A 20,047-nucleotide genomic window follows, 5' to 3' on the forward strand; every position below is an offset into this window, starting at 1 on the left:
TTTGTTCATTCCAGGTGGTATGGGGAAAAGACATGAGTGACGGCGAGATGAATTTCTTCTCCGTGTCTTCAGACGGAAGAATATTCAATTGGATCCTGCTTCAAAATCAACTGCAGAAGAACCTGATTCTCAATCTGTATCTGGCTATAGATCCTGTGCCTGCACCTGATGGAAACCTAATACAACTTAAAGGTAAGAAGAAAGTCCCCACACCTCAAGAAACGTTAGACCAAAATCTAGCACCATTTCTCAAGGAAAAAGTAATGATACATGTATGCGAGTGATATTCGATATTTTTTACGAGACGAGACAAAATCCATTTCTCGTTCCGTAAAATTTTGAGACGATACAAAAAATTTCTCGTGTCGTGCGTCATTGAGATTAAAGACCACACCTCAAGAAACGTTAGACCAAAATCTAGCCCCATTTCTCAAGGAAAAAGTAATGATACATGCATGCGAGTGATATTCGATATTTGAGACGAGACAAAATCCATTTCTCGTTCCGTAAAATTTTGAGACGATACAAAAAATTTCTCGTGTCGTGCGTCATTGAGATTAAAGACTTTCTTCTATTGATCTATTTGCATACAAATTCATACTCTCTGTTGTTCGTAGCATGTGATACAGCACTACAGCAATTGTATAGTAGCATTATTATGTAGGTGCCTTTACTCTCCATTTCATTTACTCTCTGTTGTTCGTAGCATGTGGTACAGCCATCGCATTTCATCCAGACCGGAGCGACATATTCCTAATAGGCACAGAGGAAGGCAAGATCTATCAATGCAGTACAGTCTATCCAAGCGTGTATCTGTGCGAGTATCAAGCCCATCATATGCCAGTGCATGCTCTCAGCTTCAACTATTACAATTCGAGTATCTTCCTATCGTGCAGCGCGGATTGGAGGGTGAAGATTTGGGAAGATGGACGTCTGTGAGTAAACTTGTACTAGGTCATTATGTCAGCTAGAATCAAGAATTCCCTGGAGTCTGCTGCCCAGGTATTTGCTTTGGGATCGAAGTTCATACTATTATTGTTGACCTGTTAATTTAAAGGTGTTCCCAAACATAGTCGATCGACGCGACGAGGAAAATCTGTGTTGTCGAGGCAGTGTGGACGTGTTGGCGACGTCAATCGATGGCTGGTCGACTATGTGTGGACACACCTTTAGACTTTGCTTTGGGATCGAAGTTCATACTATTATTGTTGACCTGTTAATTTGAAGGTGTTCCCAAACATAGTCGATCGACGCGGCGAGGAAAATCTGTGTTGTCGAGGCAGTGTGGACGTGTTGGCGACGTCAATCGATGGCTGGTCGACTATGTGTGGACACACCTTTAGATTTCTATTCCTATTTTTTATAAACGTAGGTAATAAAAACTTCATGTTGATTTATCGTATACTACATTTTAATTCCATTCGTTTTGTTCTTCTCTCTATAACTCTAGACTAGATTATATTAGATCACAGAAGCTTTTCACCTAAATACCTAATGTACACAAATGTGTACACAGATAAATGCTTAGTAATCGTCAAGGCCCCTACAAAAGGCCAAAATGTATTGTAAATTGAAAATGTATAAAAACATCATTTTAGTAAATTCAATACCATTTTCAGACAATAGAACAGTTGCGCTTACTTGGGTGATATTTCAAAGTCATAGAGCAGGAAAAATGAGGACCAACGGAATTTTTCTTTTTCTCCTACCCATCATTTTAGTAAATTCAATACCATTTTCAGACAATAGAACAGTTGCGCTTACTTGGGTGATGTTTCAAAGTCATAGAGCAGGAAAAATGAGGATTAACGGAATTTTTCTTTTTCTCCTACGACTTCTAGATAAATCGATTTAAAAAATACCGGTAAATCGTGAACTTTGACGTCACGGCATACGCTCCCGTAGGTGATGGCGTCACATCAAATGTCCCGAGCAAAGCTCCCTCGCAGGCAACACATTAATGTGTTTGTGCGCATTTCTTTCTGCTCCTCCGCAAGTGCACTCGCATACTGGCGCTACCTAGCGAGGCAACTGCCTGAAGTCTGACGTCACACAATCGATTTAAAAAATACCGGTAAATCGTGAGCTTTGACGTCACGGCATACGCTCCCGTAGGTGATGACGTCACATCAAATGTCCCGAGCAAAGCTCCCTCGCAGGCAACACATTAATGTGTGTTGTGCGCATTTCTTTCTGCTCCTCCGCAAGTGCACTCGCATACTGGCGCTACCTAGCGAGGCAACTGCCTGAAGTCTGACGTCACACATCTTTGAACTCTTCCATTAGAACGGAAAATGAAAATTGAATTTTAGACTTTTTACAGTTATTCGGAGTTTTGACCTCAGATTTGGATTTTTCACTACTTTTTACGTAGGAATCGACCATTTATTAATAATGTTTACCCCTTTGCAACTGCTCCATTCAGGCATGCATTTGTTGTAAAGATGAATTCATGCAAATTAATAAAAATTCGCACCAGAGGGTTTTGAACTCATAATGTCCAAGTAGAACATTTCACCGGGCGATGATCATTTCACCAGGGGAACGATCAATGTTTACCCCTTTGCAACTGCTCCATTCAGGCATGCATTTGTTGTAAAGATGAATTCATGCAAATAAAAATTCGCACCAGAGGGTTTTGAACTCATAATCTCCAGGTAGAACATTTCACCGGGCGATGATCATTTCACCAGGGGAACGATATTGTATGGATTTCGAATTGAGAACTACAAAATCTTGTATCTACCTTAGCTTTAGGACGATACACTGGACTCTTCTTCTTGCTTAGCTATGGCAGACGGTTCTCTCACCAAGGAGAGAAGCTTGTCTAGTTTTTGAACTTCTAGAATGTAAGGATCCAAGTGTTGTTGCTTCTTGGGAGGTTTGGGTTTGATTCGACAGTTGGGTGAGAGTTTGAGTGTGGTCAGGTATCCTCTGAAATCAGATTAAGAAATTAGAGGCGTATTTTTGGACATAGTACGAGTTTTTTCTTCTTTCTTTCAATAGGTTTGATAGAGGGAACTGTAACAGCAGAAGTCTCATCGTCCCAAACTCGATAACAGGAGGACCACAGGATGGGAGAAAGCCTGCCGTTCCGAGAACGAACTTCATCTGTTCAGGATAAAGTTCGCCCAGGGCGGGAATTGAACCTGCGATCTAGCGCTTGCGATCCCTGCCTCGGTGGTGTAGTGGTCAAGACGCTCGTCTGGTAAACTGGAGGGCGTGGGTTCAATCCCAGCCGAGGTTGGGCGGGAATTGAACCTGCGATGTAGCGCTTGCGATCCCTGCCTCGGTGGTGTAGTGGTCAAGACGCTCGTCTGGTAAACTGGAGGGCGTGGGTTCAATCCCAGCCGAGGTATGGAATTTTATCCTCAATGTAATTTGAGAATTTGACCACAATAACAGCAGTAGCCTACTGCTGGAGTAAAGGGACTTTTCAGTCCTATGCAAGCAGTATAAATAAGCACTGTTATTATTATCACCATATAGAAGCGCTACCCTTCCAGGGTGTCTACCCAAATGGAAAAACAAAATTCCCTGACTTTTCTCGGTTTTGTTATTATTATCACCATATAGAAGCGCTACCCTTCCAGGGTGTCTACCAAAATGGAAAAACAAAATTCCCTGACTTTTCTCGGTTTTCCAGTCCATTTTTTCCAAATTTCCAGTCTACTTTTTCAAGATTTGCCACCCTATTCCCACTGCGTCACAACAGATTTTTTTTCTTCAAGTAATGTTCCCAAGCCTGTTCAACATTAATTCTCCAATCTTTTTTACAGACCCATCGTACAACCCCACGGCTAGGAATGAGCTGTGGGTGTGATGGAAATCAAAGCACATCACCCCAGACTTGACATGGTTGATGTATTCCGGATACGAGGGATTCTTGAGAGAAAACAGACAGAGGTAGCCTTCGGCACATTTCTTGAGAAAATCAACTGCAGGAGAAGAAAAGAATTAATCAATCATAAATATCATAATATAAATAAAATAATAGTAAATACTATGAAATTATGAATACTCCGAAAACTGTAACTGTAAGGTCTTATCTTCCCGAAATCGAAGAGAGAAGGAAGACAGGATAGGAGAAAGCCAGCCGTTCCGAGAACGAACATCATTCGTTCAGGATAAAATCCGCCTGGGCGGGAATCGAACCCGCGGCCTAGCGCTTACAAGGCAGAACAGCTACCAACCAAGCTAACTAGGCTGACGATAAGCAGATTAAATCTGAAGAGAGAAGGAAGACAGGATAGGAGAAAGCCAGCCGTTCCGAGAACGAACATCATTCGTTTAGGATAAAATCCGCCCGGGCGGGAATCGAACCCGCGGCCTAGCGCTTACAAGGCAGAACAGCTACCAACCAAGCTAACTAGGCTGACGATAAGCAGATTAAATCTGGTCATTCCCGTTCCATTTCTCAGCCCGGTAATTCATGAGAATAACTTACAAGACCCAAATGAAATTCCAAACAGATCGTAATAGTGGGGATGCCATTGTAGAAATGTGACCTGGTATTTCTTGGTATTCTCGTAGGAGAATTTCCACAGGGGAAGAAGTGTGCCTTCACCATCGCGAAACTCGTCTGAAATATCCTCGTAGTATCGGAAATCTGACAACAAGGAAATAAATCAAGCTTAAAAACTTTTCTCTTTTGTTGAGAAGAAGAAGAAATAATATGTAATAGGAAGCCAGTAGCCAGAGCTTCATGAGTTGCGTTACATTTCGGTTGGTCAGTCTCGTATTTACCAGGATCTTCCTCAGTACTATTTTAGCCAGGTTCCATTTCTGAGAAATAAACTTCTGTGTCCCTTTGCAAAATTCTAATAAACCGTGACATAAATATTTTATTTCTAAATTTTTAGTAATAACTACGATTAATGTTGACACAATGGCAAAGGGAGACTGCAGCAAAAAGACCAAACGAAGCTTTGAGATTGAAATCCCTGATGATTGTGACTCTAGGGAGGTACTGAAGAATATTTTGGGGAAAATCTCACGAAGGAAGGTACCCGACTGTGACGAACCACCTGAAGAGCCAGAATGTGAAGAGGACAATGAAGAGGATCTATGTACAGAAACATCATCCGAAGACTGTATGGACCCAATCGTAAGAAAAACTAGACTAAAAGAAGATCCGAAATCCATCAAGAAAAAACACAAAGATCAAGCTAAGAAAAGAAAGGCCTTACAAAAAGAATGCCAGAAGAAAGCAAAAGAGATCATCAAAGATTTCCAACTCAAAGAAAAGCAAAGACAACGTAAAGAGAAAGATAGGATGAATAAAATCAAGCGCTATGAGAAACAGACGAATTTAAATGGATATAACCCTTAGGGGAAAAGACAATATAAACAAAATATTCTGTGTTTGTGTATTTTTGTTTTGCTCTATTATTCCATAGATAGAATCTATTAAGATAGCAAGAAATGTTAACTTGAAGTTAAAACAAATTTTATAATTGAGTATCTTTAGTTCTAGTTTAAAACAAACTTTTCAAGTTGATATTTTTCTTTCGAGTTTTGGACATTTTTTATTTAACTTTGAGTTAAAATAGATATACTTAAATATTGTGAGTATCAGTGTGTAAATAAAATATTGAAAAATATAGCAGAGAGAAGTTCTTTTATAAGAACAAAAATACAAACATAAATGAGAAAAGAAATAAAAAGTAGATAGAAAACACACGATGGAATTTTGAAGAGAGAAGAACAGACGTAGGAATAAATAGAAAGGAGATGAGGATAAAGATACGAGAAGTTACTCTCTTTATATGACTCCACGAGTTTAATGCGAAATCATCATATCATCAATCCAATAAAATTTTACTAAGCTTAAAAACTTACCAAACAAAAATTTAAAATAAAAAATATAATAATCAAATTATTATTAATATAAATAAATAAATAAATGAAAATATGAAATTAAAAGCAAGATAACTTCAAATCGGAGTAAGAAAATCGTAGTTTCAAGTAGGTACGATATGAATACACATGAGCTTCAAGATCCTACAAAGTCATAACTATCAGAACATGTAACCTTGTTTTTACTTCCGAGTTTTCATTCAAAATTATCTGAAAACAAATGTATCTTATGGTGCAATATATTTAACTTGTGCAAAATTCAATACAACATCTTAGTAGATGTATAGAAAATTATCTTGCTATTAAACTTGTTTTTGAAATTCTTAGTTAGTCAGTCAAAGCTAAATAGTATTCATTTATACATCTTTTAGACCCTAATAAAATATAAAAAAAAGCATCAAAGTCAAACAATTAGCTAAAAAGAAATACACAATTAAACTAGCCTAAAGAAATATATTTTAATATTTCTCCAACTAAAACTAACTTAGAGTAAGTATTTTTGTAAAAAAAAAAAAAAAAAAAAAAAAAAAAAAAAAAAAAAAACACCATTTAATTTTTTTTTTCACTTACCCGATACGGATTATTATAAGTAAGAGAACCTCTCTCACAGAAATTAAACTGATTCATCAACTTCTTCGTTTTGCCTCCTTTCTTTCCCTTGTCCTCTTCTACTTGTTCCTGTTCCACCTCTTCCTCCTCCTCCACACACTCTTTATCATCCTCTTCCTTTCCGTCTTCGTCTTTCTCTTCTTCTTCTGATTTGTCTTGCTCGTCTTCTCCAGTCTGTTCGTCCTCTACACTTTCATCTACTTCTTCACTCTCATCCACACTCTTTTCGATGCTTTTCTTCTTTTTCTTCTCCTTTGGTTTGACTTCCTGTTGTTCAATCGATGCACGTCGCTCCTCTTTGCCACTATCTGAAAATGATAAAGTAATAGGGTATCATATTAGTATAGACAAATAGAATTCTACCTATAGCCAGTGGTTGTATGTTAAAACCAGAATTTCCCACCAGATCACTAGAGTTAAGCAACTTTGCGCGTGGTCGGTATCTGAACTGGTGACCGTCTGGGCAATCATATGTTGTTGACTTTTCCAGCTCCCACTCTGGTTGGGTGAGGTCAATTTGGGTAGGTAGCTGTCTGGAATATCATCGCAATGGCAATTGAATGGCAACCCGCAGTTACTGAGTTTAAAGTTCGGTCGAGACAGAAATTTTCTGACCAAATAAAGACTCCGGTCTTCCTCTCACCTTCGTTGACTTTTCCAGCTCCCACTCTGGTTGGGTGAGGTCAATTTGAGTAGGTAGCTGTTTGGAATATCACCGCAATGGCAACCCGCAGTTACTGAGTTTAAAGTTCGGTCGAGACAGAAATTTTCTGACCAAATAAAGACTCCGGTCTTCCTCTCACCTTCTTCGTCTTCTATATTGAGTTGCTTCTTGGCTTCAGCGGACTCTTTGTGCAGTAAATGACCTTCTACATTGATCACGTCAATCCTATGGGACAACTCATTCAACAATTCATACTCGTTGTTCTTGAAGTTGAACTCCACTAGACTGTCAGACAGTTGAGGATTGATTGTGGTCAGAGTTTTTACACATTCTTCCTCCAGTTCCTAAAAAAAAAAAAAAAAAAAAAAATTTGATATAAGAGTCACCTTGCAAATTTATGGGCTAGACATCTAAACAAGACGGATATAAAACACAAAATTACAGCGCCGCAGGCGAAATTTTTTCGAGAAAATATGAGAGTTGCCCCTTCAAGGTTGCATACTTTTTTATGGACCAAAAATTCCTTTTTTTTAGGCTTTGAAAAATTCCCTGACTTTTTTGGATTTTTGTCAATTTTTTGAGAAATTCCCTGACAATTCCCTGACTTTTTCAGTCTCCGTGAAATTCCCTGACAATTCCCGGTTTTCCAGTCTGGTAGACACCCTGCCCTTCAAGCTAACTACGCTGGCGACTTTTCGTAAACGTTGCGTTGGTTAACGATAGTGAAGAATAGTAAATAGAATAGAATATAACCTTTTTTATCCTGCTGGGATAGGACTGAAAAGTCCCTTTCCCCCCGCAGTGTAACCAAGGTCTCATATATTTTGATATCCTGCTGGGATAGGACTGAAAAGTCCCTTTCCCCCCGCAGTGTAACCAAGGTCTCATATATTTTGACATATTATGGGGAAATCCTGCTGGGATAGGACTGAAAAGTCCCTTTCCCCCCGCAGTGTAACCAAGGTCTCATATATTTTGACATATTATGGGGAACAGTACTCACTTGTCATCTCCTACTATAAGCACGGGTAACTTATAATTGAACGAAAGTCTCGTCAGCTGAAACTTCTTGCTGGACGTCACTTGCTGACAGCATACAGGGTGGTACTTGTTCACATTGACATCATACACCCACACCTTGCTGTCTCGGGTGACTGCAGCGAATACAGAGGAAGAGTAGGGGGCCCACTTGACCCCACCCACGGAACAGCCGAGATCGAAAACGAACAGGGGCTCACTGGAACAAACGACAAAAATCATAGTGTTACATAGTGTAGTTAATATCTTGATTCCAAGTGAAGTGTCAGTTATCATTTTCATTTCAACAGTGCAGTTAGTTAATATTTTTGTCGATGGTGGAGACCGACTTCTAAACCCAAAGTCTAAAGGTGTGTCCACACATAGTCGACCAGCCATCGATTGACGTCGCCAACACGTCCACACTGCCTCGACAACACAGATTTTCCTCGTCGCGTCGATTCAATGAATGGGGGATGTAAAATTGAGTAACAAAGACTGACATAATCATGTTGAAAGACTTTCATTTTCAATAGATTTTGATCATTTTGATCCCACCAGATCACTAGAGTTAAGCAACTTTGCGCGTGGTCGGTATCTGAACTGGTGACCGTCTGGGCAATCATATGTTCGCTGTCAATACGAACTATCGTAAGTGAAAATTTTGAGATTTTGAGTTAAGATACGTGTAGGGGGTAAAAAAACGCGTTTTTTTATGTCAGAAAGTATCGTAACTGAATTCAGCGTCCTTCACACAGTGTAAAAGATTTTGTTTTTGACGTAACTGAATTTTGAAGTCTTTGAGTAAGCGACAGGCAAAGCTAGAGGGTATATGTTGTCAATAATAATATTAGTAAAAATATTTACAAGATGTCAACCAACTTGTCTCTGGAAGAGGAGACAGGCAAAGCTAGAGGGTATATGTTGTCAATAATAATATTAGTAAAAATATTTACAAGATGTCAACCAACTTGTCTCTTCTTTTTCTCCTAGGGAAATATTCACTACCCTGAGCTATCTTACCCTGAGCTATCTCATCGAATGTATTCTGGTTGCACATCCTTTCTAAAACCTTTGCCGCTTGCAACATTTTGCTCACAGACGGTTCTAAAAATCCTTTGGGTTGCTTCTTTTTCGAAGTCAGCAATGGGTTTTTCAGTACGGTTACTTTGGCCTGCTTGTCTTTCTCTCTCTCTTTGACATGGTTCTCATAGTCTTCACAGTAGGCATCGTAAATGATCCACTGGGTGACATAGTCATTATAGCTAGCACGAGGGGGAGGAATAGTCTGCGTAGTTACCTCCTGAAAAACACCACGATAATTTCGAAAGCTTTAACTATTTTCTGTAGCCATTTTGTAGGTAAGATACGTTATTTTTAGCGCCCCACTCCGCAAAATAAATAATTATAACTAACAATATTGATCCTATGTCTAAGGTAACGAGTTCGATTCTCAGAGTCGTCAAACATTTCCACACTTACCCGATACGGATTATTATAAGTAAGAGAACCTCTCTCACAGAAATTAAACTGATTCATCAACTTCTTCGTTTTGCCTCCTTTCTTTCCCTTGTCCTCTTCTACTTGTTCCTGTTCCACCTCTTCCTCCTCCTCCTCCACACACTCTTTATCATCCTCTTCCTTTCCGTCTTCGTCTTTCTCTTCCTCTTCTTCTTCTGATTTGTCTTGCTCGTCTTCTCCAGTCTGTTCGTCCTCTACACTTTCATCTACTTCTTCACTCTCATCCACACTCTTCTTCTGATTTGTCTTGCTCGTCTTCTCCAGTCTGTTCGTCCTCTACACTTTCATCTACTTCTTCACTCTCATCCACACTCTTTTCGATGCTTTTCTTCTTTTTCTTCTCCTTTGGTTTGACTTCCTGTTGTTCAATCGATGCACGTCGCTCCTCTTTGCCACTATCTGAAAATGATAAAGTAATAGGGTATCATATTAGTATAGACAAATAGAATTCTACCTATAGCCAGTGGTTGTATGTTAAAACCAGAATATCCCACCAGATCACTAGAGTTAAGCAACTTTGCGCGTGGTCGGTATCTGAACTGGTGACCGTCTGGGCAATCATATGTTGTTGACTTTTCCAGCTCCCACTCTGGTTGGGTGAGGTCAATTTGAGTAGGTAGCTGTTTGGAATATCACCGCAATGGCAACCCGCAGTTACTGAGTTTAAAGTTCGGTCGAGACAGAAATTTTCTGACCAAATAAAGACTCCGGTCTTCCTCTCACCTTCTTCGTCTTCTATATTGAGTTGCTTCTTGGCTTCAGCGGACTCTTTGTGCAGTAAATGACCTTCTACATTGATCACGTCAATCCTATGGGACAACTCATTCAACAATTCATACTCGTTGTTCTTGAAGTTGAACTCCACTAGACTGTCAGACAGTTGAGGATTGATTGTGGTCAGAGTTTTTACACATTCTTCCTCCAGTTCCTAAAAAAAAAAAAAAAAATCTGTGGAGTATAAGGGTACCCACAGTAAAGCCATGTTCCCTGGAAGTCGAACAATCGCAGTAGCTCAATATTGCCTTTAGGTCAAAATACTTTCAATATTGTCTTTACCAGGCTGATTATTTCCTCAAAATAAATAGGCACTACACCCGTCCAGATACCAATGAAGTTTAACTTCAGTGATCCGATGGACAATAATGCATTTAATGTTGCGTTGTAATACTTATGGCATCTTCAATTATGTACAAAATTTTACATATTATGGTATTATCTACATATGTTACCATTTAGCTTGATCAAGTAATGACGTTTAGTAAGCGATATCGATACCCATGAGTTGCTTCAATACACTCTATGTGATTTTATAACAAGTAAGATATTGTTCCAACAAAGCACCAAGTACCTTGTCAGTTAAGTCCAACTGGTCAGGAGGTCTACATATTGAACTTTTCTTGCAGGTGTACTCCAATTTCTCTTCCGATTCCCCCTTCTCCTTTTTCAGGGAGCTTTTGGATTTTTGCTGAAAATTAATGAAATAAAGGGAAGTTAAGTTGTTCACTAGGAAAACGTAAATAACATGTAGTAAGTAGGTACCTAAAAATATACCTGTATCGGGATAGAGAATCAGTTGAAAATGGAAAATTCAAATAGGAAACACCAAACGACCTTAGGAGTATTTTATTAGAGGTAAGATACCTCGAAATATATTGATAGATCTTTTTATTCAGATTAAAAACTTACGACTACCAATATGCTGAACACATATCTGGCACTTGGGCTAAAAGAAATGCTTAGTAAACTTACCTTTACGGATAGAGGTGGTTTTAACAATTTTAGATTTGGCAAAGGCATCGTGAATAATTTCTCGGAAGCTTTATTTATTCTATGAAAATATTCAATTCAGATTCAAAACAGCGTCAGTATTCACTAAAAGAGTTTGCTGTAATATTATGATGAGGGACGAAAGAGGAGCATTCTACTCACAGATGAAACTTTTCATGTTTGATCAATAAACAAAGAAGAGTTTGCTGTAATATTATGATGAGGGACGAAAGAGGAGCATTCTACTCACAGATGAAACTTTTCATGTTTGATCAATAAACAAAGCTCTTGTTATGTAGGTATATGAGTACTTATATCATAAGTTTCAACCGTGCTTCGCTATGGTTTAGATTTTTAGAATAATAATTTTGATGAAAAAGAAAACCAGAGTATTTAATCTTCATTAGGTGGCTCCACACTTGGGAGAATACAGGTTTCGCAGATTTTTTCAAAAAGCACTCCCCATCTGAAGCTCGTAATGAGTCAATTTTCGGTGTATTTTTAGATACCGATTATCGATTTTTAATTTTTTCTCCTATGGAATACTGACCCAAAAAAGGCAAAATAAATTAGAGCGTCGCAGTCGAAAGTTTTGATCGACTATTAATCGGCAATTTTCTTTTTCACACGTCCGCTCTGTGTAGCGCAAAAAATGTCTACCCCATGGTCCTTAAACCATGGACAATTTTGACCTACACACGAAACGGACACTCTGCAATATTTCAGCGAGTCTGACCGACCGAAAGCCGGAAGTCTCATCTTTTCGAGCAGGGGTATTTCAAAAATTGTCAATGGATTTTTTTTTTTTTTATCTATGGAGCTCAGAAATTTTTGAAAAAATATACAAAAACATTCATAATTCGATAGGAAAAAAATAATAAAATTGTATTAAAGAAGAATTTAATTTATGTGTAAGGTTATACATTGGTTTTGTTTCAGCATAAAATAACTTGGCATAGGTAATTACCAACAGGAGTACCTACTTGTAAAATGATGAAAACACAAAAAAGTACATAAAAGATAATTGCCGCTTAACGCTATCTACCCGTATAAGTTTTAAATTTTAATATTATCTATGTATTCAGATGTGAGAGGAGACTTAATTTCAATCTGTAAAATGCCTCGAGAACCTAAAAATATACCTGTATTGGGATAGAGAATCAGTTGAAAATGGAAAATTCAAATAGGAAACACCAAACGACCTTAGGAGTATTTTATTAGAGGTAAGATACCTTGAAATATATTGATAGATCTTTTTATTCAGATTAAAAACTTACGACTACCAATATGCTGAATACATATCTGACACTTGGGCTAAAAGAAATGCTTAGTAAACTTACCTTTACGGATAGAGGTGGTTTTAACAATTTTAGATTTGGCAAAGGCATCGTGAATAATTTCTCGGAAGCTTTATTTATTCTATGAAAATATTCAATTCAGATTCAAAACAGCGTCAGTATTCACTAAAAGAGTTTGCCGAGTAAGCAGCTACATAAAAAACTGGTAATTACGTATATTTAAGATATTGCTCTCTTAGCAAAACAACTTGTTTCAAAAGGTGTGGCCCTACCTCGAGAACGATTACATTTTGTAACACCTGATTTGCCTGATACACATTTCCGAGTTTAAATTTAATGCAAGGCTTAAAACTAGCAATCCAGGTTTTAATCAATTAAAATTGAACATTGTCGATTTTTGTAATAACATATCAAGCACAGTTTGATTGAAAAGTAGCTTCATGGAGTAAGGACCTGGCTTCTTTTTAAACACTCGTGTGGTGAGTGATGAGATGACTACTGCATAGAACATAATATCCAGCTTCAGGAACAATGCATGAGACCCAAAACACAATGGAAAAATAATACTAATACTAATAAATAATAATAACTAGATTAATATTATGGATAGCGGTATAAGATGCGTGTCAATTGTGAAACATGCAGATATTTAATCAAATACATATATATGATTTTCTTTTTAGATAACTTCCACACATCTACATTCATTAGTTAACTAGGTACCTAATTAATAGCCATTAGGTACCTATATTGGGTACCTAATGGCTGGAAAAATTTGTACTACTCTTTTCTAGAGCTCTCTTGTGCGGGTTCACTATCAGTTCAATTAGACTAAGAGCTGATACAAGAAGTTTGAAGTTATTTGTCTGATGGTACGCTGTACCATTGGTAGAGCGTAAAGCTAGTAGCGAAGAAGTGTAAGAAATGATGGAAATGTTCCACAAGTGATACGACACATTTATAAAATAAAAAATAATGTTAATAATAATATTATTACTGACAATTTAAAATTGTAAAAGAAAAATAATGAAAGATAATATTAATGAAAAAAAGAAATAAATAAAATAAAAATATAAGAAAACAATAAAATCAAATGTCTAAGACAAAAAGAATTTATGAAAATACCTAAACTATTGCAAAATAAAAAAAGGTATGTATTAAAAAAATATTATGGGGGGAAAAGCTAAAATCACACGATAATTACATGAAGTTACATAACATAATTATATTTTGTTAACACTCATTTTCATGTGACCACACTCGAGTTTACATATTCTCACTTTGATATTTACTTTTTGGGGTCACAATTCAGCTTTTCCCACACCCCACTCATTTTCATGTGACCACACTCGAGTTTACATATTCTCACTTTGATATTTACTTTTTGGGGTCACAATTCAGCTTTTCCACACCATAACTAGATACACATAAAAAAAGGAAGAATAAAAACAAGTTTTAAATCAAACTTCGAATTTAAATGGATATAACCCTTAGGGGAATAGACAATATAAACAAAATATTCTGTGTTTGTGTATTTTTGTTTTGCTCTATTATTCCAAAGATAGAATCTATTAAGATAGCAAGAAATGTTAACTTGAAGTTAAAAAAAATTATAATTGAGTATTTTTAGTTCTAGTTTAAAACAAACTTTTCAAGTTGATATTTTTCTTTCGAGTTTTGGACATTTTTTATTTAACTTTGAGTTAAAATAGAGCTCTATTATTCCATAGATAGAATCTATTAAGATAGCAAGAAATGTTAACTTGAAGTTAAAACAAATTTTATAATTGAGTATCTTTAGTTCTAGTTTAAAACAAACTTTTCAAGTTGATATTTTTCTTTCGAGTTTTGGACATTTTTTATTTAACTTTGAGTTAAAATAGATATACTTAAATATTGTGAGTATCAGTGTGTAAATAAAATATTGAAAAATATAGCAGAGAGAAGTTCTTTTATAAGAACAAAAATACAAACATAAATGAGAAAAGAAATAAAAAATAGATAGAAAACACACGATGGAATTTTGAAGAGAGAAGAACAGACGTAGGAATAAATAGAAAGGAGATGAGGATAAAGATACGAGAAGTTACTCTCTTTATATGACTCCACGAGTTTAATGCGAAATCATCATATCATCAATCCATCCTTTTTACAAAAGTATTAAAAAAAGTTCAGTCTGTTGAAATTCAGTCTGATAAAATTATTTCTTTGTATTATTTTGAACTTTCAAGTTGCATGATTAGTAGTTTCAAGTAGGTACGATATGAATACACATGAGCTTCAAGATCCTACAAAGTCATAACTATCAGAACATGTAACCTTGTTTTTACTTCCGAGTTTTCATTCAAAATTATCTGAAAACAAATGTATCTTATGGTGCAATATATTTAACTTGTGCAAAATTCAATACATCTTAGTAGATGTATAGAAAATTATCTTGCTATTAAACTTGTTTTTGAAATTATTAGTTAGTCAGTCAAAGCTAAATAGTGTTCATTTATACATCTTTTAGACCCTAATAAAATATAAAAAAAAGCATCAAAGTCAAACAATTAGCTAAAAAGAAATACACAATTAAACTAGCCTAAAGAAATATATTTTAATATTTCTCCAAACATCTTAGTAGATGTATAGAAAATTATCTTGCTATTAAACTTGTTTTTGAAATTCTTAGTTAGTCAGTCAAAGCTAAATAGTATTCATTTATACATCTTTTAGACCCTAATAAAATATAAAAAAAGCATCAAAGTCAAACAATTAGCTAAAAAGAAATACACAATTAAACTAGCCTAAAGAAATATATTTTAATTTTTCTCCAACTTTTTTTTAAATTAAGCTTTTTTTAGAAAAGCAAATAAATCAGTTCTTTCTTAAAATAATTTATTAATATTCTACATTATATGCATTAGTTTAAAGATTGTTAATTGGGACAGGAAAATTAACTATTACTTTACAATGAGTAAGATTGTTCTTGAAATTGCAGAATTGGAAAAAAAAAACCTCGTGGAAAGAAGCACCAAAAGTTAAAGAAAAACTGGTGGAGATATGAAAAAGTGAGAGATGCCGGTGAGAAAGAAGAATTTTTAAATTAAGCTTTTTTTAGAAAAGCAAATAAATCAGTTCTTTCTTAAAATAATTTATTAATTCTACATTATATGCATTAGTTTAAAGATTGTTAATTGGGATAGGAAAATTAACTATTACTTTAAAATGAGTAAGATTGTTCTTGAAATTGCAGAATTGGAAAAAAAACCTCGTGGAAAGAAGCACCAAAAGTTAAAGAAAAACTGGTGGAGATATGAAAAAGTGAGAGATGCCGGTGAGAAAGAAGACATGGATTGAGTTTGGGAGTGAAAAAGACACAAGAATACTTTTAAGGATGTACAAGTATAGTAGAGAGGATTAACAGGAAAAGAAAGGCAAAACCAAGTTAACTGGCAAAGGGTGACAGAATACTTTTAAGGATGTACAAGTATAGTAGAGAGGATTAACAGGAAAAGAAAGGCAAAACCAAGTTAACTGGCAAAGGGTGACTAGAAAGGCCGACCCCGTGTGAACGGAAAAAGGCGAAGAAAAAGAAGAGGTATTTTTTTGCCGAAATTTTTTGCAACTTACAAATTAATTCCGTAACTGGCTATTATGGGATTTGTGATGAAAATAAGTCGCTTATTATACTTACCTACTTATTTCAAACAGATTCTAATTAAGACTACGAAACGCCGTTTTTTTGTACTACGTAGATACCTACCTATTTAGAATTGTTTAAAATCAATAGAACAAAGATGTCTTTTTATACTTACCTACTTATTTCAAACAGATTCTAATTAAGACTACGAAACGCCGTTTTTTTTGTACTACGTAGATACCTACCTATTTAGAATTGTTTAAAATCAATAGAACAAAGATGTCTGCGTACTTTTTTTTTCTTTAAAATTGACAAAAAACATCAGAGATAAAAAAAGAACTTAATTCTAAATAACCTTTAATAATAATCTATGTTAAATTGAAAATGAACACAATCAGTTTAGGCAGACTTAAAATACCTAAGGTAAGAATACCCTAAGTAGTAAAAAAGTGAAATATAAAAATTTAAAATACCCCAGTTAAATAGCAAGGGTAAACACGCAGTCCTTTTAGATAAGAATATCTAGTTAATTTGAACCTTCAGCTAATACATAGGTATTATTTACATTTTATTAAAAATCAAGGGGATACGAGACAAGAATAAAAATTGGGATAATGTATGTCTAGTAAACATACATTAAGCATTGTCTAAATACATTGACTTTACATATTTAATAAGAACAAATTAAAATACCCCAGTTAAATAGCAAGGGTAAACACGCAGTCCTTTTAGATAAGAATATCTAGTTAATTTGAACTTTCAGCTAATACATAGGTATTAATTACATTTTATTAAAAATCAAGGGGATACGAGACATAAGAATAAAAATTGGGATAATGTATGTCTAGTAAACATACATTAAGCATTGTCTAAATACATTGACTTTACATATTTAATAAGAACAATAATAACTATCCAACTTATTGCATTGAGGTAGAGGTATTTTTTTCCTTTTTACAAAAGTATTAAAAAAAGTTCAGTCTGTTGAAATTCAGTCTGATAAAATTATTTCTTTGTATTATTTTGAACTTTCAAGTTGCATGATTAATCGTAATAACTATTTTATTGTTAAAATAAAAGTTAAAAAATAAAATTAAAATTTTCAGTATTCTTTAAAAAAGCAGTCTATTGTAAAAACAATTATTATTTAATAAGTTATATTGTCTAATAATAACTATTTTATTGTTAAAATAAATGTTAAAAAATAAAATTAAAATTTTCAGTATTCTTTAAAAAAGCAGTCTATTGTAAAAACAATTATTATTTAATAAGTTATATTGTCTAATGGATCAATTCATTATTCTTTGAATAAAAACATGTAACCATTGTCATTTTCTAATTGGGAAACCTGATATTTTATGTAAGCAGCTACATAAAAAAGTGGTAATTACGTATATTTAAGATATTGCTCTCTTAGCAAAACAACTTGTTTCAAAAGGTGTGGCACTGCCTCGAGAACGATTACATTTTGTAACGCCTGATTTGCCTGATACACATTTCCGAGTTTAAATTTAATGCAAGGCTTAAAACTAGCAATCCAGGTTTTAATCAATTAAAATTGAACGTGTGGCACTTGTTGATTTATCCGCGTCCCATTGTTATTGATATGGATAAAATTTTACTCAACTGTACATTACTTACCTATAATTTCGGTAAGTTTTCAAAAACTCATCTATGTACATTGATCATAAATATAGGCACACGTACCTAATAAATGAGGTCTGGTCGTGATATCCACTGATTGTATTGATCCATAATCGGCATGGTCAGGCACCATACAAAGCACGAGTAACCCGTTTGTGTTAACTATAATAACACTTACAAATCAACATGTCAAGATTAAATGATAACATAAAAGAAATAATACTGGTCGTGATATCCACTGATTGTATTGATCCATAATCGGTATGGTCAGGCACCATTATCAATCAATACACCCTTCCTCTTCTCGTACAAAGCACGGGTAACCCGTTTGTGTTAACTATAATAACACTTACAAATCAACATGTCAAGATTAAATGATAACATAAAAGAAATATGGTCGTGATATCCACTGATTGTATTGATCCATAATCGGCATGGTCAGGCACCATTATCAATCAATACACCCTTCCTCTTCCCGTACAAAGCACGGGTAACCCGTTTGTGTTAACTATAATAACACTTACAAATCAACATGTCAAGATTAAATGATAACATAAAAGAAATAATATTTACCTACAGTTTTAAGTTATTGGATTTTGTGAAATGTCAAACACAAACATATAACAAACAAACAAAAAAAAAGTTAAATAATAATAATTATGGATAACTCAATTGGGAATAATGGCGGAATGATGGGTAGAATTACATTCTCAATATACCTACAATAGTTCTGATTAAACAAATTAAAATATTTTGACACACATTACCATATTCTGCAATTAACATTAACTCTTTTCATCCTCTTCTTCAAATTAATTTAGAGCCTCATGTTTATGTTTTATTCTTCTATGAACATAAAATGGGGTCACAAAATGGTACCATTGATGTCGAAATGACAGTTATTGGATTTTGTGAAATGTCAAACACAAACATATAACAAACAAACAAAAAAAAAAAAAAGTTAAATAATAATAATTATGGATAACTCAATTGGGAATAATGGCAGAATGATGGGTAGAATTACATTCTCAATATACCTACAATTGTTCTGATTAAACAAAATGAAAATATTTTGATACACACTACCATATTCTGCAATTAACATTAACTCTTTTCATCCTCTTCTTTAAATTAATTTAGAGCCTCATGTTTATGTTTTCTTCTTCTATGAACCTAAAATGGGGTCACAAAATGGTACCATTAATGTCGAAATGACTTGTATCATGGTCGTTTAACTTTGAAAATATTTACACTTTAAAAACAAAAGAAACATCAAATAATTTTAAAACCCTTATTTCTAAATAAAAGCTAAAACAAATGCGTCAGTCTAAAGTTCAGTCTTCTATAATAATGAAAATATTTTGACACACATTACCATATTCTGCAATTAACATTAACTCTTTTCATCCTTTTCTTTAAATTAATTTAGAGCCTCATGTTTATGTTTTATTCTTCTATGAACATAAAATGGGGTCACAAAATGGTACCATTGATGTCGAAATGACTTGTACCATGGTCGTTCAACTTTGAAAATATTTACACTTTAAAAACAAAAAGAAACATCAAATAATTTTAAAACCCTTATTTCTAAATAAAAGCTAAAACAAATGCGTCAGTCTAAAGTTCAGTCTTCTATAATAAATATTTTTTAGCAGAATTATTCAATTTTAATTTTTAGATGAAACTCTGCTTGAGTTTAACTTCATTTGTGAATGACAATAATATTGATCATACTATGAGTATTAATTAAATTAAAATAATTAAAAAAAAAGTCGCCATATACTTTGTTGCAGAGATTACTAGGTAAAATAATAATAATGATAGCAATAGAGTCGCTAACAGTAAAAATTGTACTTCTTGTTTCATGTTTACTTTGAGTAACAGTAGTATTAATTAAATTAAAATAATTAAAAAAAAGTCGCCATATACTTTGTTGCAGAGGTTACTAGGTAAAATAATAATAATGATAGCAATAGAGTCGCTAACAGTAAAAATTGTACTTCTTGTTTCATGTTTACTTTGAGTAACAGAGGTAGGTGTCGA

The 20,047-nt window shown here is 34.6% G+C and overlaps 2 protein-coding genes and 1 long non-coding RNA gene across 3 annotated transcripts; 1 reads left to right on the top strand and 2 right to left on the bottom strand.

Moving 5' to 3' along the window:
- The first annotated feature begins 18 nt into the window (after nucleotides 1–18).
- On the top strand, nucleotides 19–1,081 carry LOC103504983 (dynein intermediate chain 2, ciliary-like). Its single transcript, XM_026820400.1, has 2 exons — nucleotides 19–192; nucleotides 707–1,081. Exons 1-2 carry the CDS (start codon nucleotides 33–35, stop codon nucleotides 937–939), a joined length of 393 nt encoding a protein of 130 aa, XP_026676201.1. The 5' UTR covers nucleotides 19–32; the 3' UTR covers nucleotides 940–1,081.
- Nucleotides 1,082–2,633: 1,552 nt separating this feature from the next.
- Nucleotides 2,634–11,564, bottom strand: LOC103504985 (dynein intermediate chain 1, axonemal-like). The gene is made up of 9 exons (XM_026820388.1): nucleotides 11,420–11,564; nucleotides 11,019–11,135; nucleotides 10,187–10,598; nucleotides 9,951–10,069; nucleotides 9,632–9,916; nucleotides 9,173–9,452; nucleotides 4,448–4,609; nucleotides 3,782–3,938; nucleotides 2,634–2,934 (listed from the first exon to the last, which is right to left on the bottom strand). Exons 1-9 carry the CDS (start codon nucleotides 11,465–11,467, stop codon nucleotides 2,754–2,756), a joined length of 1,761 nt encoding a protein of 586 aa, XP_026676189.1. The 5' UTR covers nucleotides 11,468–11,564; the 3' UTR covers nucleotides 2,634–2,753.
- A 725-nt stretch (nucleotides 11,565–12,289) lies between these two features.
- LOC113465676 lies at nucleotides 12,290–13,799 on the bottom strand. Its single transcript, XR_003390304.1, has 2 exons — nucleotides 13,017–13,799; nucleotides 12,290–12,567 (listed from the first exon to the last, which is right to left on the bottom strand). It is a non-coding gene; the product is annotated as an uncharacterized LOC113465676 (long non-coding RNA).
- Between the last annotated feature and the right edge of the window lie 6,248 nt (nucleotides 13,800–20,047).

Source organism: Diaphorina citri, unplaced genomic scaffold (genome assembly GCF_000475195.1).
Source record: "Diaphorina citri unplaced genomic scaffold, Diaci psyllid genome assembly version 1.1 scaffold143, whole genome shotgun sequence".
Taxonomy (NCBI): Eukaryota; Metazoa; Arthropoda; class Insecta; order Hemiptera; family Psyllidae; genus Diaphorina; species Diaphorina citri.

Bases quoted from the DNA above. Each gene is read 5' to 3' on its own strand.
- LOC103504983 (XM_026820400.1), top strand. From the start codon at position 33: ATGAGTGACGGCGAGATGAATTTCTTCTCCGTGTCTTCAGACGGAAGA. The intron at 193-706 runs GTAAGAAGAAAG...TGTTGTTCGTAG, and splicing joins AAACCTAATACAACTTAAAG to CATGTGGTACAGCCATCGCA.
- LOC103504985 (XM_026820388.1), bottom strand. From the start codon at position 11,467: ATGCCTTTGCCAAATCTAAAATTGTTAAAACCACCTCTATCCGTAAAG. The intron at 3,939-4,447 runs GTAAGTTATTCT...CTTCTCCTGCAG, and splicing joins TGGAATTTCATTTGGGTCTT to TTGATTTTCTCAAGAAATGT. The intron at 2,935-3,781 runs GTCTGTAAAAAA...ATCTGATTTCAG, and splicing joins GCCGTGGGGTTGTACGATGG to AGGATACCTGACCACACTCA.